Below are 27,983 nucleotides of genomic sequence, written 5' to 3'. Positions count from 1 at the left end.
ATGTGAAGCTTATATCGACTTTGTTAAAAACGTAATAATTTTTGAAATACTATAATTTAGGTCTTTGTATCTTTTCAAGATAAGTGTGCATCTTCGATCTTGAAATGGCCTATTGAGAGACTTTCCTTACTATTGAGGATATCTAACAATGCTAATTCAAACTCGTAAATTCCTTTATATTCTGAAGTTACTTTTTGAACAATGTACTACCATACTGAATAAAATCGGTTATAAAGCTATTATGTGAACTTTGTTACCTTATATGCCTTTTTTACACCGGCAATAAGTTAAACACCGTTTACGCCAGTCTTTATCTGCCACTGCTGTATTTTAAGTTGCTGCCAATTTGAGATGTATATAACACCAAAAACTTATAGATGTCACTAAGTCTTATTCACAACAATCAAAAGTAACTGAAATTTACATTAAATATCCTAAAATCTTGTTGGCTAAATATTGACTATGATTTCATCGAAGATCGATACTTTTTTTAGCGTTTAATAGATATAAACCCCCCCCCCTATAAGAGCAGGGAAATCCAGAAAAAAAAATTAAAAATCGTCATCTTCTCACTTTTAAAGTCATGGAATTTAGAATTTAAGCCGATTGTTAATGTTAATGTTAATGTATATATTCTTTAAAGTCGAAAAAAGTGTACAAATATGTACTAGCTTTAAAGCTAATAGAGTTCGACTGCCTATTTACAAAATGAATCATTCATCACCATCTGTAGACGAATAGTCTACATCATCTGTTGATGCCCAGTCGGTGACGATTTCTTCTGTAGAGTATTTTGGTTTATAATTTGAAGATATTTTTGTTTGGTTTTGTAATTTTTTAACGATGCGTAGTTTTGTTCTTGGGCTTCCTCTTACGCGCCAGTTGAATCCTTTATTGTTAATGTCTTTGTTAAGCTTCTTTGTTTGTTCGTGCATCTCCTTTATCTTTTTTCGTTCGTTGATTGTGAAATCTTCCGTGATACTTACCTGAAAGAAACAAGTTTGATAGAGTGAAGGTAGAGTGAAGGTTTAGATCACAGACTTGCACCGCAATGGACTATGTTTGAATTCAAAGCATTGCCAAGCAGGGTGTTAGGGAAACACGGTGATAGACTGTCTATCTAAATTCATGTATCGCGGAATTTCACTTTATTTTCATTATTATTTCTTATAGTATGCAAATCCGTTTGAACGAAACAAGAGAAAAGTTGGCTGACACCATTCAAAGGGTTAGTTGAAAGGTTTTCTTTTTAAATAAGAGTGATATCCTTTGCTCACTCATCAATTTTAATTCACAAGCTTTTTAATTTCGGATTAACAACGGATGTGAAGCAAGATTGGTCAGAACGAGGAAAAGAAAAACACTTCTTTAGACCCCCTGGAAAATAATTTCGGGTTACCTCCTGGAAATATTTGTCACCCCCCCCTGTATGGTTTTATAAAATGGAATGACCCAATCCAAACTTACACTTTAAAGGTTTTGTTTTCAAATGAGAGTGATATTCTTTGCTTTACTCATCAATTTTAATTCACAAGCTTTTTTAATTTTGGATTAACACGGATGTGGAGCAAGATTTGTCAGCAAAAATAGAACTTGATCAGAAATATTAATACAATAATAACTGGTTTGGAGGTCAATACCGTAAAATATTGACCGCGGCCGAAGTACAGACCGAGCTTGCGAGGTTTGTGCGCAGGATAAGGTCAATATTTTACCGTATTGACCGAGAAAACAGTTATATTATTGTGTTTATTAACTGGTGAACATTCTTTGTGTGTTTCTGGCCAAAAAAATGCATTTTCCACTCATTTTCCATAATTTTTTCGTTTCTTTTTTACCCAATATTTTCTTTGATTTATTCTGACGTCACTTACTTATGAGAAGTCATTGCAACGTCAGTTTTTTAAATCATGTTCAAACTGACGAAACTTTTCTACAAAACAAATTTCCCTTTTCAAAATCATCGTCAGTTTGACCAAAGAACTGAAGTGGTTTTTACCGTATTATATTGACCGATGGAGAACCAATCAAAATAGCGCATTTTCTTGTATTGACCGGCTTTTACTTCAACCAGTTAATAATGACCAATATTGCTCCACATCAGTGTTTCGATTTTTACACTAAAAAACCACAGACTAGATTTTTTATTTTTTTTCTTGATGGCACATCTCCTCAACATTGGGGGTGCAGACTATTTTTTGAAAAGCCCCTTTAAGGCCCTCAAGAATTCAAAATGCCCAAATCTTTTGCTACTCTTCGTGTTGACTCATAAAACTTAGAAATATTTCTTGCGATATTTCTTTCTCATATATAGAAATTAGATTTCGAAGAAGCATTCAAAGAATTGAAAGAAGACATGGAGGCTGTTCGCGATGAATCGAATGTCGAAAGAGACCGCTTGAACGCAATGATCGTAAGTTACTTTAAGGGAAGAAATTCCGGTTGAAAGAAAATTTGGCGGATTTCGGCCAAATCCGCCAAATTAAGTCCCGCCAAATTAAATTTTTCCCGCTATCCACCAAATTGAATTCTCGCCAAATTTAAAAAACATTGTTTCTTTACCCGAGTGTCAGCTATATCAGGCCTTAAAACAGATTTTTTCTTATTTTAAATATCCGTCATTCACCAAATTAAATTTTCGCCAAATTTGATTTTTCAAACCATCTGCCAAATTAAATTCTCTCTGAAAAAAATATTTACGTCATCCGCCAAATTTTATTCCCGCCAAAATTTCTTCTCATTTTTGACGTACAGCTGATGCTCTCTTATTCGATTTTCATAGGTAATAAGATTTTCATCGAATAAGGAAGTGTATTAAATAGTAGAGCGTTTATGAGTTTCTTAGTGACGGTGACTTTGAATATTATCGAATTATTTATTTCTTCTCTCTCTTAACTAAAATAAATCACTTTTGAACATAACTATAGATACAATGTCTCCTTCTGTATCATAGCTTGAAAAATAATTTGTTTGTAACTTTTTCAGGGTGATACAAGGGCGAAAATTGAAGCACAACAGAAGATTAATTTCGAACAGAGCCAGTAAGTTTTACTAGTACTGAGCATGAATATAATGACAATTGTATTATTTGTGCGGCTATTTACAGGAGCCTGAAATTTCCCGAGTTATTTGGAGTTTGACGTCATGATTTAAGTTCTGTAACGTCAAAAATTACTCTGCGACCCAGGTCCCCAGGTCCATATTAGCGAGTTTATGTATCAGAGGATATCAAGGGCGATGGTAATTAAAGTCGAAGTAAAACAAAGTCGATAGTTGATGTACGGCTCTATATCGCCTTTGCTCACCTAAATAGACGACGGTATTTTGGTGTTTTTACTAGCGTCGAGCAACATAGACGGCGATTTTGGCGACACATCAACTCTGCTTTATACCGTCTCCTTCGATTTATCTCGAATACATAAACTCGCTATCATTTCTACGCTGTACAGAGCTTAAAAGAATTTTGGGTAATACTTGGCTGGCAATGAAAAACGCTTACCCGTTCCCCGCTTTTTTATCTTGTTGTTTATCTATCTATGTTATCGTGTATATTTTCTTGATTTGTAGAGAAGTTGAATATTACCAGCAGAAGAGTGACGAAAAAGACGAACAAATCACAGAAGTTCTTGAAGTATGTATTCTAATTCCTATTAAAATCCATACAGGGGTGGAAGAACCTTTTGCAAGTCAAAAATGATTGTTTGAAAATGTGTGGATACCCCCTAGGCAATAGAAAAATTAGCAAAAATGCCCTTGGAAAAATTTCTACAACTAAAATCAGCTTTTTTACCCTCTGGAAGTTGTAGAATAATATTTTACTGTCTAGAAAAATAAAAAAACTTCCCTTATACCCCCTGAAAATTCTTCTTCAAATTATCCCGTGGAAATATTCGTACTCCCCCCTGTATGGAGATAAAAATTCTCACTTTTTAAAAGATAGACAACTACTACCAAAATCCAACGGCAGTAAATATGGTACGGCGATTAGGTTGATTTTTTTCATTTCAAACGCAAAAATTAATTTGTGAAGACGGCATTTGCTTTATCTGATATTCCGATGGCGGATTGGCGGCTGCCCATGCTAAAGCTCTAAAGGAGCGGGCAAATTTTCCATCGGAGAGGGATGATAGTCAGCCTTTGATGTGCCGCTTCCCAAGTGGGGTCAGTTACCCTTGCGCGTAAACCTAAAAATATTTCGTTTGGACCCAATCCCAGTGATATTGCCGAATTTTACCTTATCAGATTGTTCCAAGACAGAGAGGTCTATAACTCTTGACTTCGGCCGAAACTCAATTTCAATCAGAGAAACGGGCTCTGACGAAAGTGCTTGGAGTTTTACCTGGTTCAGTATAGATCTATTTTACACAACAAAAAATAAGTTTTCGTTTAGCTGACTAAAGACAACCACTCTATCTAATTCGAACCTCATTTATTAATATGTCTCTATAATTCGAACTGAATTTTTTGTCGCCTGATCTTGTCATTCGAAGAAAATTGGTTCCTTTAAGATCGAGTTGAAGAAAAATCGATAAACAGGTAAAAACAAATAAACAGGTCTATTTGATAAAATCATTTCGATGAAATGCACCTTTTCGACCGTAGCCGCCAATTACCACTAGAGCACTTTTTTGTCTGTTTCTCACCCTAAACTTGTATCAGTCTTTTTTTCCCACATAAAAAAGGTATCAAAAGAGATAGGATTTAGTTTAGGAGGATAATTAAGTATGTAAATGGCGCGCACTTGTCCGTCGAAAAGGTGTATTGGTCAGAAGTCTTTCTTAACCTGTAGTATAATTTTTTTAATTTCTAGAAAATCACTTTCCACGAAATAAGAGTGAAAGAATTGGAAAATATTGTCAAAGATCTTTCCGCGAGGTTGGAGAAAAAATGCAAAGAGAATGCAGCTTTGATAGAATCAGCGTAAGTTATCTTTTTGTTAATCTCCGAGCAGATTCTGATATTTTACGCATTGCACGCATTCTTTCTAAAGACCATGGCTCGGTAAGAGAATCTGCCTAGGTTGGCGCACCGCTTGGATCTTTTTCATCCAGATTTGGGATAAATATTAAATGAGCTTTTAAGCGAGCTGCCAATCTAAAGCAAAACAATCGCACAAAATTAACTGTCAATATATAATATGTTGTCATACCAATTCATAAACATTAGAACCCAGTCGCTTCCGCTTTCGTTTTCAAGCAAAAAGGCAACGTGGTTTTGAATGTTTAGGCTGAATAACCAGGCCAGATCGTCACATTCGCCGTAACTCTTTAGAGCAGAGCGTGGCATGCGTAGAATAGATGATTTCTATGAGATTATATTTGTTATGGTTGTTGTATTATTCAATAAATTTCAAACACAAAAAGGCAACGTGGTTTTGAATGTTTTGGCTGAACAACCAGATCAGATCGTCACATTCGCCGTAACCCTTTAGAGCAGAGCGTGGCATGCGTAGAATAGATGATTTCTATGAGATTATATTTGTTATGGTTGTTGTATTATTCAATAAATTTCAAACACAAAAAGACAACGTGGTTTTGAATGTTTTGGCTGAACAACCAGATCAGATCGTCACATTCGCCGTAACCCTTTAGAGCAGAGCGTGGCATGCGTAGAATAGATGATTTCTATGAGATTATATTTGTTATGGTTGTTGTATTATTCAATAAATTTCAAACACAAAAAGGCAACGTGGTTTTGAATGTTTTGGCTGAACAACCAGATCAGATCGTCACATTCGCCGTAACCCTTTAGAGCAGAGCGTGGCATGCGCAGAATAGATGATTTCTATGAGATTATATTTGTTATGATTGTTGTATTATTCAATAAATTTCAAACACAAAAAGGCAACGTGGTTTTGAATGTTTTGGCTGAACAAACAGATCAGATCGTCACATTCGCCGTAATTTCTTTAGAGAAGAGAGTGGTATGTGCAGAATGAATGATCTGTGACGAGATTACCTTTTTGTCCGATACCATCATTTTCAAAATACAGTTGAGTCCCTATAACACGAACCTGCATGGAGAACACAAATTGGTTTGAATTAAAAAGAAATTGAGTTATGGAGTAAGGTTTATAAGGTATTGTTAAATGTAGGGACGAGAAAAATTTTTCGAGTTAAGGAGACTTTCGAGTTGTAGAGGTTCGAGTTAAAGAGACGTAACTGTAATGATGCGGCTGGTAGGGAGTTTCAAAAACCATTGTTTTTACCTGTGTAATGTCTAGTATGAGCTATATCGACCGCTCTATAGACGATTGGTAGGTATAATGTCTATATAAATTTGTCTGACAATAATTGTTATTATAGGGCGATGTGTAAAGATGATCATTTATCATTGATCATTCGATATCGAGAGGATAAGAAGAAACTAGAAAATGATATTACCCTGGTACGTACGAATAATTTCTTCTCAATAATAAATTTTTTCCCGGTTTCAAACGTATAGATCCTTGTTATCAAGTTTTGTTACTGTTATTAGTAAGAGTGCCAGCTAAACTTTCTGTACTTGAAAGTAACAAAGATTTCAGTCAGGAGTAGTAACTAATTTAGAGGTGCACCATCCAATACAAGCTGTTGGCATTTTACTTACTCAAGAATTTGATAAGGATCTGTTTATGTTGAATATCATGGATCATGTTACATTGAAGTCGCTCAAATAATTCCAATGACATCCACGTTTTCTTCAATTAAACGATTGTTTTCTGGCTCAATCAAAATGTTCTTCCAACACACACTAGAGTACCACTTAGTGAAATTAATTGGTTAATCACGGGTCTTCGGCAACCAGATTTCGCAGTGTTGGGTTCACCACAGGTGAAGTACCAGAAAAATCCTTGATTGATTGATTGATTGATTGATTGATTGATTGATTGATTGATTGATTGATTGATTGATTGATTGATTGATTGATTGATTGATTGATTGATTGATTGATTGATTGATTGATTGATTGATTGATTGATTGATTGATTGATTGATTGATTGATTGATTGATTGATTGATTGATTGATTGATTGATTGATTGATTGATTGATTGATTGATTGATTGATTGATTGATTGATTGATTGATTGATTGATTGATTCGTTTTTACGGCGTTTTCACGATTCTACCCCCCTTTTCCATCATCGATGAAACCAAAGATTAGTGGAATCTGATTTGATATCACCTCTTCTCTCCTAACGGACATCTTAACCAGCCTTATTAAAGAATTTGATAAGTGAGGTTTAGAAAACTTTGGCATAAATTATTTTATTGGTGACGATTTTCTGGTCTCGATCTTAGCTAGAACAGAACATTTTTACGATGCTTGTAGTCGACAAATATGCATGTTCTGGATGCCAGACGATATCATTATCAATGACTTACCATTAAGGCAAACACGTATATATGTGCGCATTGACCTCAGTTTGATAGAGAACTACTAAACTGAGGACTGAAGTGTGATTCGAACTCACGACTTTCGCATTACTAGTGCAACTGCTCTACCGACTGAGCTATAGTAGTTCTCTATCAAACTGAGGTCAATGCGCACATATATACGTTCTAGATTCCAGATGGATGTTATTTTGACCATTTGTTAGGTTAGGATTTCACGAACGACAAAGTAATTTAAAAGAATGTGAAAAACGGTGCTAGAGACCATTACAAAAAATTTGTAGCCCTTATAGGACACTTGTCAAGATGAAAAATTTGAAGACTTCAAACTAACCCCACACCCAGTGTCCCCTTTTCGGACTAGTTAGAGCTTCTATCACTAGGTTTAATAGGAATTTCTTCATTTTTTGTTTTTAGCTGAACAGCGAACTTCAGATTGGACAAAATGATTATGATAATTTTCAAACACAGAAGATCAGGGCAATGCATTGTAAGATTTTCTAGACATATCTAGCATTATCTTTTTACTCTCGGGGATTGAGTACTTTGTACCAGAGTTTATCGCTTCGTAGTACACTATGTACGCATTATTGTCTGTTTGATAAAAAATAAATCCCCGTACGGAGACCTCTGCGATGAAGTATTATTCATAGATAGCAACACTTCTCCCATCGTCTCCCCTTTCTCACCAACACTCCATCGCAGAGGTCGGTTTGAAAAATCTCAAATGAGAAAAGACAATGACAACAGACACTCTACGGCAATGAATTTGGAAATAAGCCGTAGATATTGGGTTTGTGTACAGACAAGGGATTGAGTGGGTTAAGTTGTCTTTGTCAGATACAATCGAGTTTTCATCCTGTTGCGAAGTTTCCCTAAACACGCATTTGGTTACATGAGAGGGGAAGAGAGACACAGGGGCGTATCAAATTATTTAACTCCAATTTCAACATACTCTTGGAAATTCTCCCACCCTACTGTTGTTTACATCAGTAAATATGGGTTTTTGAATGAGACATACAATAAACTCTTGCTAATTTATAACTTTTGTTATTCGAATCTTTCTATAATTCGAACTTGTTTTCAGTCTTCGTCAAGGAGAAACCCCTTTAAAAAATACTTTATACAATTCGAATCCCTCTGTAATTCGAACAAATAAGATTCCCCGTTCGGGTTCAAATTAGAGCGGTTGAGTCCACAGTAGATATGTTTGAATATAAATCGTTCCATCACCAAAAAGCATTTGTTTAAGAGGGGAAGGGAGGCAGAGACATCAAATCTGTAATCTGCAAGCTGTATTTGACTGCCACTTCAACTTCCTCTTGAACATTATCCCACCCTACTGTTGTGTACATCAGTGAATGAGACACAGATACAGTTGACTCTCTCTAACTCGACTTCAAGGGACCAGGGATTTTCTTCGAATTACAGAGAGCATTCTATACTACTTTTTAGCTGAGGGGACAATTATTCTAGTTCGAAGTATAGAAGGATTCGAAAGTAGAGGCTCGAATTAGAGAGAGTTGACCACTGTAGATATGTTTGAATATAAATCGTTTCATCATTACTTTTAGTATTGGATGCAGCTTTGTTGGCAGGTCGTAAAGATAAAGATGAAGCTGAAGAAATGCAAAAAAGGTCTGTCAAAATTTCCTCGCTACCTACATTATACCTAGGCTGCACGCATCCTCTCTGATATGTTTCCATATAGGGGATGCGTATCGTGTATAAAATTCCCGTCCGAGAGTTACCGCCGTATTTGTGTTTATGAGTTTTAGAAACTTGATTAGCTTGATTAGTAAGTTTTATATGAGAGGTCTTTATAAATTTCATTAAATTTTAATTAAAAATTTGAATCTCTAGAGGTTAATAAAATCATTGGATTTCTGAAGCTTTTTAAGAAAATTGAAACAGGCTACCCCATAATTGGGATAACTCTCGGACGTGAATTTTATACACTATATTGAAATCAATTCGGGGGATGTGCGCAGCCTGCATTATACACTAAGAGCTATTTGAAAGGGGTTATGTTTCGAGCTAAAAATTGAATTTGTTATATTGCTAAATGCCGTCAAATATCTGAATTGATTGTATTAACATGCTCATAATACAAATAGTTATTTGGTCTCGGTATACTCCATCCTCTTATGAATGTGATGGGAATCCCTAAATTTTAGGAAATAGCACTTTTTTATAAGAACATCCAAAACTTTTTATGCCTTCGGATGCTTTTAACTTTTTTGAGTTTCTAGCCAAGAATATCCTTAATGAGAACATATTATGATTATATTGTGTTCCATTTTCCTAAAGAATCAGTTATTTTAGAATTTAGTCTCTGCAAAAAGGATTTAAATGTTCCTAACTTGTTCTTAATATTTTGGCCATCGAAGCTTTATATAGTTGTTTGTTCTTATAAAAAAACTGCGTAGATGTATTGTTTATCTTGAACAATTGTGTTACCACAGTTCCTTGCTAGTTTTAACGTCCTTTCTAGGGCTCCGAGCCTTGAAATACACTGTTTTTATACGAGCCAATAACTTATGGCTCAGTGTCGACTTTTTATTTAACTCAATTATCGGGCTATTAAAGGTGGCTTAAAACCAGTAGTTTTGAATCAATGCTTAATCAGAATGTAAAACCTTCTTAATTTTTTCTTGCTGACCAAGATTGAGTCTCGTATTCTTATAAGATTGCAGCAGAGATAATTTTCTTTTTTATGAATTACGTTACGAACAACGACTGCCTCGTTTGTTTCAACAATTGCCTTTCATGGTGATTACATCTCAACAGGCTTAAAATGATACACGTTTTTTGGACCTACCTTGGAGGTCCTATAAATTAACCGATGTCCGTCTGTTCGTCCGTTCGTTCGTTCGTTCGTTCGTTCGTTCGTTCGTTCGTTCGTTCGTTCGTTCGTTCGTTCGTTCGTTCGTTCGTTCGTCGTTCGTTCGTTCGTTCGTTCGTTCGTTCGTTCGTTCGTTCGTTCGTTCGTTCGTTCGTTCGTTCGTTCGTTCGTTCGTTCGTTCGTTCGTTCGTTCGTTCGTTCGTTCGTTCGTTCGTTCGTTCGTTCGTTCGTTCGTTCGTTCGTTCGTTCGTTCGTTCGTTCGTTCGTTCGTTCGTTCGTCGTTCGTTCGTTCGTTCGTTCGTTCGTTCGTTCGTTCGTTCGTTCGTTCGTTCGTTCGTTCGTTCGTTCGTTCGTTCGTTCGTTCGTTCGTTCGTTCGTTCGTTCGTTCGTTCGTTCGTTCGTTCGTTCGTTCGTTCGTTCGTTCGTTCGTTCGTTCGTTCGTTCGTTCGTTCGTTCGTCCGTCCGTCCGTCCGTCCGTCTGTTACCAGCTTTTCTCGAGATTGGCTCATTAGTTTTTTCTGATTTTTGGCACAATGATGCAAAATGGTAATGTCCAAAATGTGACGGAGCCTGATTTTCGAAAAAAAATCATTTCCGGCCGAAAATGCCGGAAATATGCCGGAAAAAACCGGTTTTTTGGCATTTTCTCAAGATTCCATCATTAGTTTTTTCTGATTTTTTGCACAAAGATGCGTATTAGCAATGCCCAAAACTTGGCCGAGTCCGATTCTTGAGAAAAAATCTTTTCCGGCCGAAAATGCCGGAAATATGCCGGAAATCGCCGTTTTTGCAGATTTTCATCGGACTTTTTCCTTATAATTGTTTATTTTCACACAAAAACATTGTTAATAGTAATGTCCACGATCAAGCATGGTTCAATTGTCAATAAAACTGATTTATGAAGCCGGAACTTTCTAAAAATTGCCGGAACAGCCGATTTTCGCCGGAAAAACGGTACTTCTTGAATTTCTCGAGCTGTACTTTATATTTTTTTATGAAATTTTGCACACTGATGTAAAATGATAATACCTAAAAAGTGACGGAGCCCGATTTTCGAAAAACATTTTTTTCCGGCCGAAAATGCCGGAAATATGCCGGAAAAACTGTTTTTTTTTTGCATTTTCTCAAGATTTTATCATTAGTTTTTTCTGATTTTTTTTCTCAAAGATGCGTATTAATATTATTCAAAACATGGCCGAGTTTGATTTTTGAGGAAATTTTTTTTCCGGCTGAAAATGCCGGAAATATGCTGGAAATCGCCGTTTTTCTGGATTTTCATTGGACTTTTTCCTTACAATTGGTTGTTTTTTCATTCAAAAACATTATTAATAGCAATGCCCACCATCAAGCATGTTTCAATTTTCAATAAAATTGATTTTTGAAGCCGGAGCTATTTAAAAATCGCCGGAACAACCTATTTTTGCCGGAAAGACAGTATTTCTTGAATTTCTCGAGCTGTACTTTATATTTTTTTATGAAATTTTGCACACTGATGCAATGTGACAATGCCTAAAATGTGACGGAGCCCGATTTTAGAAAAACATTTTTTTTCCGGCCGAAAATGCCGGAAATATGCCGGAAAAACCGGTTATTTTACATTTTCTCGAATTTTCATCAAAAGTTTTTTCTGATTTATTGCAGAAAGATGCGTATTCGCAATGCTCAAAAAATGGCTGAGTTCGATTTTTGAGAAATTTTTTTTTCGGTTGAAAATGCCGGAAATCGCCGTTTTTGCAGATTTTCATTAGATTTTTTCCTTGTATTTCTATGTTTTTTCACACAAAACATTATTGATAACAATGCTCACCATCAAGCATGATTCAATTGTCAATAAAACTGATTCTTGCGACCAGAACTTTCTATTTATTTTTCCCCTACAACCCTTCCCTCTCCCCCATCAACAATCAATGATGAATTTATTGTGTTATGCATTTTCGCTAAACGCTACATTTTTTGACTGATTTTTTTTTCCTCGCATTGCGATCCAACTTTCATCATCAGGTAGGTCCATTCAGCATCTAGCTTATTTATAAGAACATCCACAATTTTTGAAGCCTTGGGATGTTCTTAAATTTTCGAGTTTTAAGCCTAAAAATTTTCTTAACATGTTCTTATATTGGCCGGCCATTTTTGAGTATTTTGTCCTTTTTTCCTATGAAATTCGGTGTTCTAGAGTCCGCAAAGCCTTAAAATGTTCTTAACTGCTTGTTCTTAACATTTTGGCCATCGAAGCCTTGTGTTCTTATATTGTTTGTTCTTACAAAAAAAGTGTACATTTCTAATAGAGTCGAGTTTTTCAAAACTCCTTTTGGATTCAATCACCATAGCAATCAATTCAAAACGAGGCAGTAGATGCTCACAAAGTAATTCATAAAAAGGCTTACACGTTTTTTTATAAGAACAAACTATATAAGAACATAAGGCTTCGAAGGCCAAAATGTTAAGAACAAGTTAGGAATATTTTATAGCTTTGTGGACTCTAAGCCAATTTCTTAAGAAAATGGACAAAAATACTCACAAAATGGTGAAAATAAGAACATGTTAAGAACATTTTTAGACTTAAGATGAAAAATGAATATCCACTATAATTTTCTTTTCATTTTCATTTTTAGTCTTCGTAATGTCAAAGATGACTTGCTACATCAAACCAGTGAATGCACTCGACTAAAACGTGAAAATATTGATCTGGAAATTATTATCGACCAAACAAAACAAGATCATCTGTACGTATATGTGAAGAAATTTTATAGATTTTCTGTCCAATTTTATTCACTCAGAAGATTTGGGTGACAGAGCAGGTGTATGCATTTCGCCCTTATTGGGACTCATCAGTCCTTTCTATAGCTTTAGATTTAGATGATTCTATTATTATAATCTTCAAGTCTGTCTAGGCTGTCCATATCTTCTGACGGCTGGACGACAGATGAAGATTAGACAATATTTTATGAATCTAAATTATTTCGTAGAGGTCGATAGACCTGTGAAATATAATTATATGAATAAAGTTCTGAATACACGTTTTTTTTATATAAGGAACACGTTTATAAGGAACTCGAGGCTGAAAATGGTCCAAAAAATAAGGAATTGTTTAGGAACTTCTCAGGCTGAGAATAAGAAAACAAGTTTTAAGGAACAGTAAGAGATGGTTATCCAAACTTAGCAGCTATGTAAATAAGGAAATCGATAAGGAACTTTGAGGCTGAATTTTTCTGTAAAAATAAGGAACTCCAGGCTCAGAGCAAAGTTAAGGTTCCTTATAAAAAAAAAACGTGTAGGCAAACAAGCAGCAAGTAAAAAACTTTTGCCTATTATTTCAATTAGTAAAGCGGGACTCTTCATGTTTTTGATACAGGAGTTAAAGAGTTAATGTAATTAATTTGTTTGTTATTTTGTTTTATTTGTTTATCTTTATTACAGAGCCACGATCGAAGTACTCCAGAAACAAACCAATGAATATCAAACTTCATTAGCCAATGAGAGAAAAGGAAGGTGAGAGACATCTTCTTAACAAACCAGTGCAATTAGCCTTCTGCCTTGTTTTCTGAAAATAGATTTTGTTGAAAGTTTCGGCTTCAACCGAGCAGTCATCTTGTAACTTTCATAAAATGCTAAAATGCCAGTAAAGCCTGGGATACAGATCTTACAGTAAGCTTTAATTATATGTATGTCAGGCGGACATTGAAATGAGAATGCATGTCAGACTGAGAGTACTATCACTTTCACTATTACGAACATTGAAAATCATCAACCATCTTTTCTGGCTTTCTCCCTGATTTGATATAGATGGACATCGATAGATATACACACTGGAGTATATCACATTCATGATATGCACCATTGCAATGTCTTCTGATATTACATCACGGACCCATTAGCTGATTGGTTGTAAGTGACGTAAAATCAGTCAATACGTCACTTTCACCCAATCAGCTGTTGGGTCTGTGGAAGAAATTGCGATGGTGCATATCATGAATACAGTTGGTTTGTTTAGAATTTCGCCTTTAAAATTTGACTTGATTTAAATATCTCACAGCAGCCAGTAAGAAGGTATGAAAATTCACTTTTTCTGCAGGTTAAAAAGTAATGTTTCATTTCTTTTCAAATATAAAGGGTCATGTTGCAACACAAACGAGACGACATCCAAAAAAAGTCGAGTGTATTTTTCATGAACTACAGCCAATTTGCGACAGATATTACCAAAGAAATTAACGAAGGGAAGCTGGCTCATCAAAGACAAACTAGAAAAGTATACTGCTTGCTTTCTCGATTTTATGTGTTCCAATGACAAGGAGATTTGAATCGAAATTTTTTCTATCAAGCCAATACACCTTGTCGACCGTAGTCGCTCGGTCGCGTGCCACTTTATTATTTAATTCATCATCCTAAACTCGATCCAATCCTTTTTTTACACCTTTTTCTATTGTCTTTAGGTGCGAAAAGAGACTGGGAAGGTTTAAGGGTGGTGAAACTGACAAAAAAAATGCCCGCGCAGTAATTGGCGGCTACGGTCGAAAAGGTGTATTTTAGCAAGGTTGTTCACTCGGGACTTTCTAATTATTAATTAACTCAAATTTTTTTCTGTTCCTGTTCCTACCCTTGAGTGAAAGATTTAACTAAGAGGGGGTGGAGGATTTTAGTGGGAGGGGAGCCGAAAATATTTTGCTACTTTTAGGGGGGTCGGTCCGAAAAAATTTTGCCTACATTAGGGGGTTTCGAAATTTGACTTACTTTATGACCTTTCCCTTGGTTGATAAAGGATTGAATTTAAAGATTTTTCACTAGAGAAAGAATATGTCAACTGGGTAATCTTGGCTTAAGGCTTGGGGACACGAGAAGTTTTTTTTCGCGTTGATGCAATGCAACATGCTATATCCCACCAACACAAGAAAAGAAGTCCCATGGTTTCTTTTTTTGTTTCGTGGGACAAACAGTGAGTGAAATACCCAAAAGACACGCTGATTTTGTCCCCGGAACAATGAAGCAAAATCGATTCGAATAAATTGTTCTCCATTTTCCCAGGGACAAAAGTGAGATTTCACTTTTATTGGTAGAAATAAAAATGGGGTGGAGACACGAGAAAGCGTTTCAGGTTGATGGGATGGAGCATGTTGCATTGCATCAACGCGAAAAAAACTTCTCGTGTCCCCAAGCCTTTATTGTTGAATTTCTTTTGAAAACAAGAAAGTTGACCTGACCGGAAGCAGAAAAGTTAAGATTTTGCCGTTCGGGATCCGTAGTTCTGCCCGTGTGGGAAGTTCTTCCAAATTGGAAGACTCTTTCGGGGGGTCGGGGACTGTCTTTTTCAGAGATCCCTTTGTAATAAAAAATTAGGCTAAATATTAAAATTTCTCATATTTACATAGAAAATGTTTATCAATGTTTTATCTTTGAGTATCTTTAGGCGTTGATTTTTTGTGCCATTATTTTGTCAAATTGGAATCGAGATTTACTCTCATTAGACTGTTCCATTTAAAATTCATCCAGGGGATGGACGAACCTTTTCAAGCCAAAAATAACTCTTGAAATTTGTACCCCCTGGAAATTTGCAGAAAACCCCTTTGGAAATTCTTCTTCTTACCTTAAATTGAGGGTGGAACTTAAATCAGTTTTTTATCCCTTGGAAATTTTAGAATGACACTTTAAGCTTCGAATTACTCCTGGGCCCGGTTGTTCAAAAGTGGATTAGCTCGTCCACCCCCTGTATGGAGGTAAAATAAAATAGCCCATTGTACTAAATCAAAAACTAAAAAGTTTTATAATGAATTGTTTACAGGGTAAGGATTTGCAAGATGGTTTCAAGAAAGCTGAAACACAAATAAAGACACGACAAGAAGATTTGTTGAAAGCCAAAGAAGATTACGTGAAATTAAATAAATCGTTAAAAGGGCGCGCCAATAAGTTACAGGTATATTCAATACAATGTGTTCCAAAACAACCAGACAAACAGTCAGGAACAACTGCAAATTAACCTATCATCTCGGAAAATAAGCTTTTATATTATTATTATATGGGAAAATTAGCCGATAATGAAGAACAACTTATCAATAGTCGCGTTCTATAACTTCTCAGATTGATTTTTAATGATTCGATCAAAGCATATTCCGAGATGATAGGCTAATTTGCAGTTGTTCCTGACTGTTTTTCTGGTCCTTTTATACATAGTAAATCTTCAAAACTCGTCTAAACTGGGCTTAGAAGAATTGAAATGAGATAATAATTCTCTGTCCAATCAATAGATATTGAATAGCTTTGAGATTTGAAGACCTGAAGATGATGGTCAATATGGAAGAAGTTGAAACGTAAAAAATAACCAAAAAACCTTCTAAATCCTGCTTTTCTTTTCTTTTACTTCGATGTAAATATAACTCTGGATGTATTACGCTCAAAACTTTGATTCTTTGAGCACGCTATAGAATCTGTTAGAAAGTTAATTGAAAAATATACATACACGGGTGTGCCTGTGTATAAACCCAATATCTACGGCTAACTTCAAAATTCATTGCCGTAGAGAGTCTGTTGTCATTGTCTTTTCTCATTTGAGATTTTTCAAACCGACCGCTGCGATGGAGTGTTGATGAGAGAGGGGAGACGACGAGAGAAGTGTTGCTATTCATAAGTCATACTTCATCCCAGAGGTGTATACGGGAATTATTTTACCAAACAGACAATGCGCACAGAGTGTACTACGAAGTGATAAACGTGAGATACACTCTGGTACAGAGCAGTGTGTTAGGACCCCGGCGGTCTTTACTAATTTTGATTTGTACTAGACGGTCCCAAAAGGTCACCAAAAAGGGAATAATTTAAGAGGTGGTGATAAATTTGAAGTCTAGCCCGGGGTGGAGTAAGCTGTGGCGGAGGTGTTTACAGTGTAAACACTATTGTTCCAAACTAAGTCATTTCTTTCTATATACTATTTTTTTACCTGTACGTATAAATTCCTCGCGTTCCCTACCCCTCTAACCGACGAGAGCATCATATAGATTTGTACAGGACATAATAACAACCAGTTTGATTAGATATTTCTTCAATCTCTCCAAAGTTTGAAGTGGCTTCATCTTCTATCTAGGCTTTTCGGATCTAGACCCTTCGGAGCTTTGAAATCAATGTGCTACTGTGTTTGTTATCCCCTTGAAATGGTTTTTCTCAATTTTCTGTGATGAAGAATAAGTAGAGCCATAGACTGGAGTCGTTTATAATGGATGTAATACTAATAATAAACACAAATAATGATACGGGATTTAGTTTGTATAAACGACTGGAAGAATCCGGTGTTCCAGCCTTATAGATACCGGGCCTAGCTACGCAGAAACTTGCGTAGCGAGAAAACAATTTATTAAGCAACAACAAACTCTCAAAATAAAATCAACTCGAATGAAACATTTTTAACACACAAATCCACATACATTTTATTTTCAAGAATTTTTTTTGAGCGGGAAAAAATTTTAATTGCGATATTGACACTTTTTTTTTGTTTGGAGTTAATGCACAAAGGTTTCTAGACGACTAAAATTTACTTTTTTGATTTATTTCTAATAATGTCTGAATTAGTCGTCTAGCTTGCTAGACTAGTAGAGCCATATCTTTTTATCCAATAGAAAAGTATAAACGCACTAGAAGAAGATTTGAAGAAGAGAACCGAAAAATATGAACAAGGAGTGGTAAGTTTTTTCACATTTTTTGCCAGTATTTGATTTTTTTAACGAACCCTTACAAACCAGTCTTCATAAATTTCAATAAAACGAACAAATTTTTGTCTCCGGTGCGTGTCCGAGATATAGTAGTCTGGAGATTCATACTCTCTATTCAAACTTACACCACATAAGCAAATATCCTATCAGAAGCTACTCATTGAGAGTCCAGACCCATATGACCCAGTTTGAATTTGTTTACATTTGGTTTGAATTTCGTGCCAAAAAAGCCGTTGATAAGGTTAGCCAATCAGATTCGCACACTTCCAATCAAAACAATAATATCACAATTGATTTCAACAATTGTTTAACAGCCAATAGAATTCTGCGACCAGATATGGCTACTCTGTTGTTTCTATATTATTATTCGTTTTAACTAAATGTTATACTTCGAAACCACACGAACAGAGTAGACGGGTCTCCCAGTTAGAGTTATAGACACTCCACTCTTTTGTTGAGTTTTTTTCTTTCCTTGTAGTTTCCCTGAAATTTTGCCCAAGATTGTAGGCCGTATTCTTCAAAGCAATCGAATATCTGGTTGAAAAAAAGCTAAATCGTTTTCTGTTTTTTTCCTATGCAGCCTGTTTTCAAAGAACTGCAGGAAATGCATAAACGTAAAGTGGAAGATTATGAAAAAATGAAGAAACATATAGTTGGTAAGACAGCATACCATTTTGTAAACCCTCGTTTGCCAGTTGAAGCATTTAGGATATCTCCAAATCTTCAAGTCAAGTGTTAGTAAGACATTATAAGAAGATGTTCCGCAAAATTTTGGTTGGGCGATTTGTTTTGTTATGATATTTTACAGACCAGAACGTTCAAATATGGAGTTAATGATCCATTTGAGGAATTTTAGTGATTTATTTAGTGATTTAGCTGGGACAGTTATCGAAACTATGTAACATGCATGACGTAAACCGTTCGAGACTACCTTATCGTGGAAAAAATGTCGGGGTTTTCGTCACCTAGAGGCATCTTCGTCACTTTTCCCCGGCCAAATTTACAATTTAGTCACTCTCACCCGACTAAATTGTCCAAATGAAATGGTTTCCTTCACTAGCTCGAAAATAGATATTGTAATTCGACGTTTAAAGCACTAATTTTGGTTAATAAAGGCGTAGAAAATTTGGATTTGAATTTTGGTTGGGGTTTAAAAAATCGGGTAAAAGTTTTGGTCGGGGATAAAAAAATCGGGTAAATGTTTTGGTCGGGTGATATAATGTCGGGTATAAATTTCGTCGGGGAAAGATTTCGTCACCCCCTTAAAATTTTCGTCACTTTCCCCCGACATTTTTTCCCCGATAAGGTATACACCTTTTCGACCGTAGTCGGCAATTGCCGCGCGGGCATGTTTTACCACCCTAAAACCGTCCTAGTCTTTTTTCGCACCTAAAGACAATAGAAAAAAGTGTAAAAAAAGGATTGGATCGAGTTTAGGGTGGTAAATTAAATAATAAAGTGACCCGCGTCTGACCGCGCGACTACGGTCGAAAAGGTGTATTTAACCATTTTCAAGAGAAGGGGTCAGGGCCAAAACTCGTCTAATAACATACAAATAAAACGTCTACGATGTTATCCTTGTGATCGAGGGTGTCAAAAATATTTGTTCAGTCCAATCCTCTATCTAAACGCTCGAAGGGTTAATAGATTCCGAATACACGGGTTGCAAAATTATATCAATGCAGTCAAAACGTGTTACTCGAAAAAGTTCGCGTGATCTTATTCCCATGTTACTTGATTTACAACTTACAGCTAAGGTACTTTAATCAGTGTCAATAAATTCGAACCAATCAGTAATAAATGTCATTCAACAAGCACATAAAAATTTCGAGTAAAAGCGTTATTTGTCTTCAGACTTTAATTTTGCAACCTGTGTATTATAGAAAGATAGACCTTTTCATAAATTACGTCACGAACATCACTTGCCTCGTATTCAAACAATTACCATGGTGATTATGTCTCTTGAGACATTAAATGATTTTTTTGAAAATAGGAAGTAGTTTTAATAAAATCCGCTGGGAGTTAATCACCAGGGCAATGCTTTCAAAACGAGGCAAGTGATGTTCGTAACGTCATTTATGAAAAGGTCTATTAGCCTGTAATGTTTTGAGATGTCACTCTATCGAATCTTGTTCGCGTCTGTGATTTTTTGATTTCACTTTTTCGGCCTTCATCCAACATCATGGACGATTAAAATCCTGTGTGACTTTGAGTCATTTCCAGCTTGACTGATTTTCATTCATTTAATCAATAGAAAAAATGTCGTTTTTATTACTTGGACTTTGCCCAAAAGGTATTTGCGCAATACCAGGGTAATTACATTATTGACCGGGTAATTTGTTTTTGATTATGGAAAAGACCTTTTTTTCAATTTGATTGTTTTTTCAAAAGAAATTCCTTAAATTTTTACTAAAACGGTCCCTTAACCTTGAGTCGGTCGTAACGCCATTTACAATCAATTGGTTGACGCCGAAAATAATTAATAGGACCTTCTCAAAGATACTTTGTGTCTCAAACTTCCTGCTTGAGACCATATATGTTGAGACATACAGCATATTTCTTTGGTGAATTTTTATAAAATGAGGCGAAAGCAAAAATTTACTGGTTCTTATAAAGAAGCATTCCTGAGAAAATTAGATTTTTGAAAAGCCAGATATTGTCCAGGCTCGGCTGGTCTTTTATTTTTGGCACTTTGAGTCTCGAATTATTCGCATTGCTGTTTTTACTTCCAGTTCAAAACTGACTCAGATATTTTAAGCTTTTAAGTCTGAATGTTTCTATTATTAACCCCCACCCAGCATTACGCTTTGATAATTTTCTACGATTTTGAGCCTCGTTGTTCTTATAAAATTGTCCTCGTAAAAAAGGTGTAATACTAACATCAACATCCCTCTAACACCACCTGAAAAAGGTCACATCAACTACATAGAAATACTCCGACCTGAAAAAGGTCACCCACCTTTATATGGGTTTAATCCCCCCCCCCCCGCCCCGCCTGAAAAAGGTCACCCGCCTACATAGAGTTACCCCCACCTCAAAAAGGCCATCCCCATCTGAAAAAGGTCACCCTCTCCACCTACATAGGACTGCCCCACTAACTCAACTGCCATCTTTTTTAAAAAGTCTGAAAATCTTCAAGCAGCCAACCCTCATAAATCCAAGGGATGTCCACTAGGGCGTATTAGGGATCAAGATTTCTCCTTATTTTGTCTTAAACCATCATCTTTCGAATTGGATAGACCAATACACCGTTTAGGAGTCTCGCAATCTCCACCGTCTTCCACCGTAGAGGCAGTAGGTGAAAATGCGCACTTTAGTACTGTGGAAGGTTAGAGGAATGCAAACATTGTCAATTTTTTCTTTCTTTTAAGGGCTCTTATGTTTTCGCTTCTTTGATATGTTTAAGAACAAACTGCTTTTGAAAAAATGAATTTAAGTAATTACATCATGAGTAATTAAGGAATAAGTGTGGCATGGACCTTAATAAAACGTCAAAACGACGCTATTCATATACTTTTCACAAAAAGCCTAATCTCCTTGGGGAAATCATTTTATTGTTTCAAACTTTTTTTAAGGTAATGACAAATAATTTCTTTATTTAGATTTTTTCGGAAAAATTTTCTATTTGGCTTCATCCCAAATTATAACTGTTTTTGTATGGAAATTTAATGGAGAAAATTTCCAAAAAGGAGGTTTTTTGGAGATTTTAAAGGAAAGATACTTCCACAAAAATTTTCCAAAATTGTATTTTTAGATACTAAATAGATACATCACCTGAACCAAAAAAATTCCAAAATGTTTGATTTTTACCGAGATTAGGGCTTTGAAAGGTGAAATACTCTTCTTCGAAAAACTCTTCGTTTTCTTCTTCATTTAATTTTTTCATCTCAATTTTTCGATTTTTAAATTCTAAAAAGGTAGGTTTAACAGGACATATAAAAAAAGTTATACATTAATCTTTTTAAAATGCAGAAATTGCCATGTATGTTGGTGTAAAATCGAAAAATTGGGTATGTCCAGAGCTAGCCTGGAAATCCATGCTACGATTTCTTCTTTGATAAACTGATGGCGAAATGTATAGCATGGTATGGGCTAAGAGTTTGAATTTCTTAGATCCTAATAACGGTTGAAAACATAGCCAATCAAATTTTGTTATTCTTTTACTGGTCACACTTTCTTAGAGAAAGCGCAACTTCCGAAATTTGGTTCTTATTTTAGTAAGTGAGGACAGCGCTAAATTCGAATTTCCGACTGTAAATTTTTTGAGCCAATCAAAGCGCGGAAAAAATATTGGACTCACAGCTCGAACCCGTCTTGTGTACATCAAATTATAAAAAAACACACGACGGGTCTCCTGTCTAGTCCAGAGCCCTTAAAGAGAATAATTTAAATATTGGAACATGATATCAATGATAATTTTATGGCTCCTGAAAATTTCACAAAAATTTATCTAGAGGAAAAGAGGTTATGATTAAAAGGAGCTCTTTACCTGCTGGGTTTCCTTACGAGAACCGGAATTTTACCCACCCTTTTTTTTACGGGGAGTGTGAAGTTTCCTGCGGTTCAACTTTTAACAATCACCATAATATTTATACAATGTTTTAAGAAAAAGTGCAATGTTTGGCATTCGAATTATCGGCGAGTTGCGACTTTGTATTAAACAAGACTTTTAATTTACAGCCCTTTCCTTGATGGAAAAATTAAAAAACAAAACTATGAACTGTTAAATAACGTCGATTATACATCCATAAGTTCCGTAAACGTTAGATGAACGTTGAAACAATTTATCCAGGTTAAATGTAACTTTGATTCTTAATTGAAGAAGCAGAACGACTGTACAAAACAAGTTTAGAAAATCTGTTAATCCTTTATTTTGTAGATTTTAAGTAGGCTTGTTGAAAATTAGTGTTAAGATGATACTGGGTGGACCATTGAGAAATTGCGCGAAATTAGGTAGGCAATATTGTGAGAATTACAAGATGTAAAGTTTCAATAATTTTAAGTTAGTGGATAACCAAGTAATCTGGGTCTATTGGACAATCTTTTGATTGTTTTCACGTTTTCCACGGTAAGCCAGCTTGGCTATCTATACACTGAATATCGGAAGGAGTGTGGAATTCGAACTGTGAACCCTCGGTTTGTGGTGTTATCGCGTTAGACCACTCAGACATTGCCACTTATGAGGGATTTCTACGCCGCAACAAGTTGATTGCGAGTTTCGTATTTGCACTTTTTAGGACGGTAAAGTGACTGAAGCGATTTGGAATAGCCCGCAGTTTTGACCCGCAAAATCGAGGACGGTAAAAATGCTGATTTACCGTCGTCATTAGTCAGTCAGGATTTAGACAAATTAGAACCATACCGTCTCCGTCGCAGAAAAACACACATAATGGCTAACACAACTTCCAACAACACCAGTATTAACAAAACGGAAAGAATTCACCACTGGCCGGTGTACAATTACATTGAACAGTATCAAAACCTAATATACATGTTTCAAGTTACTGACAGTCTAAGTGTTCTCATGAACTCAGCAGTCATCTTGTTGGTATTAACCACACCAAGACTGAGAAAGCAAATCTCCGTGTTGATTTTAATGAATGTATCTTTAGCCTTTTTCATCGTGAATGTGATTGGACTTTTATCGATCCTACGTCTTTTACATTCGAACATATTCACTGTAAACCTAATTGAGACTGCGCTGGTATCATTTTTCGTTTCCCTTATGTTTTTGACACTAGATCGATTCTGTGCTATACAATTCCCGTTCTATTATATCCAACTGTCTTTGAAGAAAACTGTCACCTTTGTTTACATGACTACGTGGTGTTTTATGCTCCTTGCTTTCCTCGTACCGTTAGAAATTTCACGAGTTAGTGTCATTATAATGGGCCTAACGATGGCCACTTTACTATCTTGTAACACATATGTCTACCATGTGGCAAGAGCTCAATGCTTAACGATTTTGAAGCAACAAAAAGCTGGGAATCGTGACCAAGAAACCCTTAAAAGATATAGATCAGTTTCATGCCTCATGAGGGCAGCTTGGACTAGTTTCTCATTAACTATTTTGTTCATTCTTGGATCTACATTACATTTAATCGTCAAAATATTGTGTCTTATTGAAAATAAAGAATATTATGAATTTTTCCAATTTAATCGTTGGAACTTTCCGATTTTAGCTTTAAAAGGCTTGATGATACCTGTTGTTATTGTGATGATGAATAAAGAATTGAAATGTGCGTTTATTGCTCTATTATGCAGAAGACCATTTAGAAATTGAAAGTTTACTAACTCTGCTATTCGATATTTGACTGCAAAAATGTTATGTTTTTTGAAAATATTTATCAGGCTTTTCCAGGAAGAAATGAGTAGGAGAGCGACGAATCACTCACGTAACAAAGACAACATGGAATGAACCCCCCCCTGGGGCTACAACCAAAATCTTCCTGAAAAAGGCTGGGGGCTGGATTTATTTTTAATTTCAGGGGGTACCTATGATCTCTGGGGGTACCTAACTTTTATACAGTAAGGTCTGGGGGCTGGGAAACTATATTTTATATCTTGCTTTTATCTAACTATCATTATTCTTTTTAATTATAAAAATATACAATTTTTTTCATTTCTTGACATACACAGAAAAACAATTGTTCATTAATAAAGTTAAGCACGAAGCACGTAAAATTATCACGCACGTGAACCAATTTTAGCGTGCGCGATTTTGTTCAAAACGCCCTTAGATATTTTTCGCTCGCCATACGAGATTGACGAGCGTTTTACTAAGCGCGATCGCGCATGTTTATTTTAAATTTATTAGAAAATTAAAAGAATTATCATTTTAATCGAATAACTTTCATTTAATTTGGAAACTTAGTAATTACTTCAAAATATATATTTAACAAAAATATAAATCTTAAAAATTCATGAAAGCTTACAAGAAGTAGTTTACCACATCTTTACAAAAGCAACTCTGATCACTTGATGCTTATTTTACCGCTCATCTGTAGGGAAGGGGTTGAAGGTTGGTGGAGGAGCGGAAGAGGTTAATCAGTCTTTTTTTCGGAAATTTGGATCGAATTTCGGAAATTAAGTCCTATGTCGGAGGGGGGAAATTGATCCGTTTCAGTCTGGGAAAACAGAATAGGCAGAGACAGACAGACAGACATCTCCCCGTAATAGGAATAGGGCAAAGCCTAAGCTATAGATTGCTGCAAAAATTAAAAAAAAACGGAATTCAGCAACAAATTTGTCGGAATTTCAAAAATCTGGAAAAAAAATTCAAAATTTCCCGAATATTTTTATGAAAGTCTGGAATCTCAAAGAAACGTCTGGTAGCGAATTTTCTGTACTATTATAGACGGTTTGACGGAATGGCGGAAATTGTGCACCCCTGAAATCCTACCCTTTATAGTATCAATCATTTAGAAGGTAAGAAATGCTTGTGGAAGGAAATTTAAAAAAAATTCTAATTTGTTGGTAATCTTGTATATTTTTAGACATAAAGTCAAAGAAGGTTGACTTGGAAAATTCGGTTTTGAAAAAACAAGACCAACTTCATAAACTGGAGGGACCAAAGGTAACGAGTTTTTGAAAGCTTATCACCCTACTAGGACATTCTACCGAGTTTATGTATGTGTGTTTTTCAGCGACGGAGACGGTAAGGTTCTAATTTGGCTTGTTCCTGACCAGCCGAGGACGACGGTAAATCAGCACTTTTACTGTCCTCGATTTTGCGGGTCAGAACTGCGGGTTTTTTCCAAATCGCTTCAGTCACGCTACCGTCCTCAAAAGTGCAAATACATAAACTCGCTTCTAATCAATACCAAGGGGTTTTATTTAAAGAAAACGGGCGGGGTGAAAAAATTCAAAATTTTACTTTTACCTAATTTTGAACTTTCAAGCGTTAAACCTATCAATAAAACCCTAGAAATATTACTAAGAAACACGAGGGTGGGATTTACTGGATCTAAAACACCCCAAATTCTTAAAAAATTGCACAAAATACTCAGAAAATTGTAAGAATGGAATACAGAAAACTAGAAAATTAATAAGCGGGAAGAACGCAGAACGCTTTGTGATCTTTTTTACAGCCAGGCGCTAATCAGTAAGCATTTATATATATGAATAATTTTACAATAGATAATCTTTATCCGAATTCGTCCATTATGCCCACTACAGGGTGTCCCTAATTAAAGTATCGAGTCAAAACACAACTATGAGTGGAAAGTTTTATGTGCGTGTTCACAAAATTGTATTTTAAGCTCTCCCTCTTTTTTCTTTGTCATTACGATTAATTTATACGTTGTAACTACCTTTTGTAATAAGCCTGTGTGATGGAGAACGTTCTTATATTTTAGCGATAACACACACAAACTTTTCTACTCAATCGCATGTTCAAACTCGATACTTTAATTAGGGACACCCTGTATATGGCCTTTTACGACTTACACGTTGTTTTTTCTCATTAAAACATCCGCAATTTATGAAGCCTTGGGATGTTCTTAACTTTTTGAATTTTAAGCTTAAAAACGTTTTTATTTTCACCATTTTTTTAGTAATTTTGACCATTTTCGGGCCATTTTCCTAAGAAATTGGGTGTTTTAGAGTCCCCAAAGCCTTAAGTTCTTAACTTGTTCTTAATAATTTTGTCATCGAAGCCTTAGGCTCTTATATAGTTTATTCATATAAAAAAAGTGTACTTTTTTTTGTTCAGTCAATAGTGTACAAAGAGTTGCAAGAAGTGCGCAAAGAATACAAAACACAAGTTCACGAAGAAACTGTTGAAGTTCGTGGAATCGAAAACGAAATTTTCATCGCCAGTCAACGGTTGAATGCCATCAGAAAAGAAAACAAAAAGTAGGATATTTCTTAGATTACATACAGTTTGTCCCAAAACCGGGAGGAGTATTTAGGTACAAATAGATGCTGGGTATATGCGGAGGGTGAGGGTCAGTTTTTTCACTGTTCAAAGTCTCTCTAAGGTTTGCGAAGATCAGAAAAATTTATATCAGTCTCTCTAAGGGTCGGAAAATTCACGATTTTTAGGAAAACTTTTCAAAAAAGTCTAAGGATCGGTTTTTGAAGGTCCCATCCGCACATACCCCTCATCCGCCAACCCTAGTATCCCAAAGAATGACAACCCTTTTGAAACCTACTATTCTACAGTGTGCCCCGTAAAAAGGCGGGCAAACTTTTATGTAAAGTAAAATCCTCAAAACTCATTATCTTAAACTAGGGTTAGAATGATTGAAATAAGATTAGAATTCACTGTTTAATCAATAGATAATCAATTCCCAAGATTATTGAAAGTGTTTTGAAATTGAAAAGTTGGCATAAGTTATAAGGATTTGACTTAATATGAAAATTGTCCGCTTTTTTCGGGACACACTGTAACAGAATGTAAATTAACAGTGTTATTATACATGTTTTGCTTAAAAAACAATGCTTTTGGTGTCCTAATTTTCCATTCAGTAATTTTACCTTTGTATCATCTCTGTTGTGATCTTGAAAAATTCTCCCGTCTTGCGTGTCCTCCCTCTCTAAAAGTTTTGAAATGCATTGTACTTTGGAATAGAATCGAATAAGTTTGTTCTAGTTCTTAAGGTTTGATCGCCTTCTTATTGTGTTTTCATTTATTTTCAGATTCGAAGAGGTGACATATTTATTGTTCATATTGATGCTTAATATCAATTTAATTTGTAGTAAGTGAGTCTCCGACTGTAGTCCAAGACCACCACAGATTTTTTTCCGTCAGCAGACGCAGCTCTGATTTAGCAAGTCACCGGTCGAATACTGATAGATAAGTTAGGGTCAGTTAAACTAGCTTGCACAACCACCGAGGACACGCGAAGGCTCATTTTTCGACAGCTATTTACCCAAAAGTAGGGAAGGACTCCACCCTTAACCCCTGAATTGCTCCACTTACCCTTGACCCTTCTCTTTAATTACTGAGCATTATAATCAGAAAGCATCAAGTAGCATTTTGGAATCTTTGGGGTGACCCCCTGGCCAGGGATTGAACTAACGACTTGCGCACCGTAGCCGAAGACTATACCTTTTCAATTGTTTTATA

General features: G+C 35.6%; 1 protein-coding gene across 1 annotated transcript; it reads left to right on the top strand.

Moving 5' to 3' along the window:
- Nucleotides 1-12: 12 nt before the first annotated feature.
- LOC136811211 (probable DNA double-strand break repair Rad50 ATPase) lies at nt 13-27,629 on the top strand. The gene is made up of 18 exons (XM_067067826.1): nt 13-31; nt 1,174-1,228; nt 2,315-2,413; nt 2,986-3,041; nt 3,568-3,631; nt 4,811-4,920; nt 6,306-6,387; nt 7,793-7,865; nt 8,950-9,013; nt 12,833-12,943; nt 13,638-13,709; nt 14,331-14,466; nt 15,994-16,125; nt 17,819-17,881; nt 18,492-18,567; nt 25,408-25,487; nt 26,625-26,767; nt 27,554-27,629. Exons 2-18 carry the CDS (start codon nt 1,175-1,177, stop codon nt 27,618-27,620), a joined length of 1,482 nt encoding a protein of 493 aa, XP_066923927.1. The 5' UTR covers nt 13-31; nt 1,174; the 3' UTR covers nt 27,621-27,629.
- Nucleotides 27,630-27,983: the final 354 nt, after the last annotated feature.

This window comes from Clytia hemisphaerica, unplaced genomic scaffold, assembly GCF_902728285.1.
Source record: "Clytia hemisphaerica strain Z4C2 unplaced genomic scaffold, Clytia hemisphaerica genome assembly, whole genome shotgun sequence".
Lineage (NCBI taxonomy): Eukaryota > Metazoa > Cnidaria > Hydrozoa > Leptothecata > Clytiidae > Clytia > Clytia hemisphaerica.
This window is presented reverse-complemented; position numbering and strand designations above follow the sequence as displayed.

Coding starts and splice junctions, on each gene's coding strand:
- LOC136811211 (XM_067067826.1), top strand. CDS start 1,175: ATGCAAATCCGTTTGAACGAAACAAGAGAAAAGTTGGCTGACACCATT. Junction 6,388..7,792: donor TAGAAAATGATATTACCCTG/GTACGTACGAAT, acceptor TTTTGTTTTTAG/CTGAACAGCGAACTTCAGAT. Junction 13,710..14,330: donor GCCAATGAGAGAAAAGGAAG/GTGAGAGACATC, acceptor TCAAATATAAAG/GGTCATGTTGCAACACAAAC.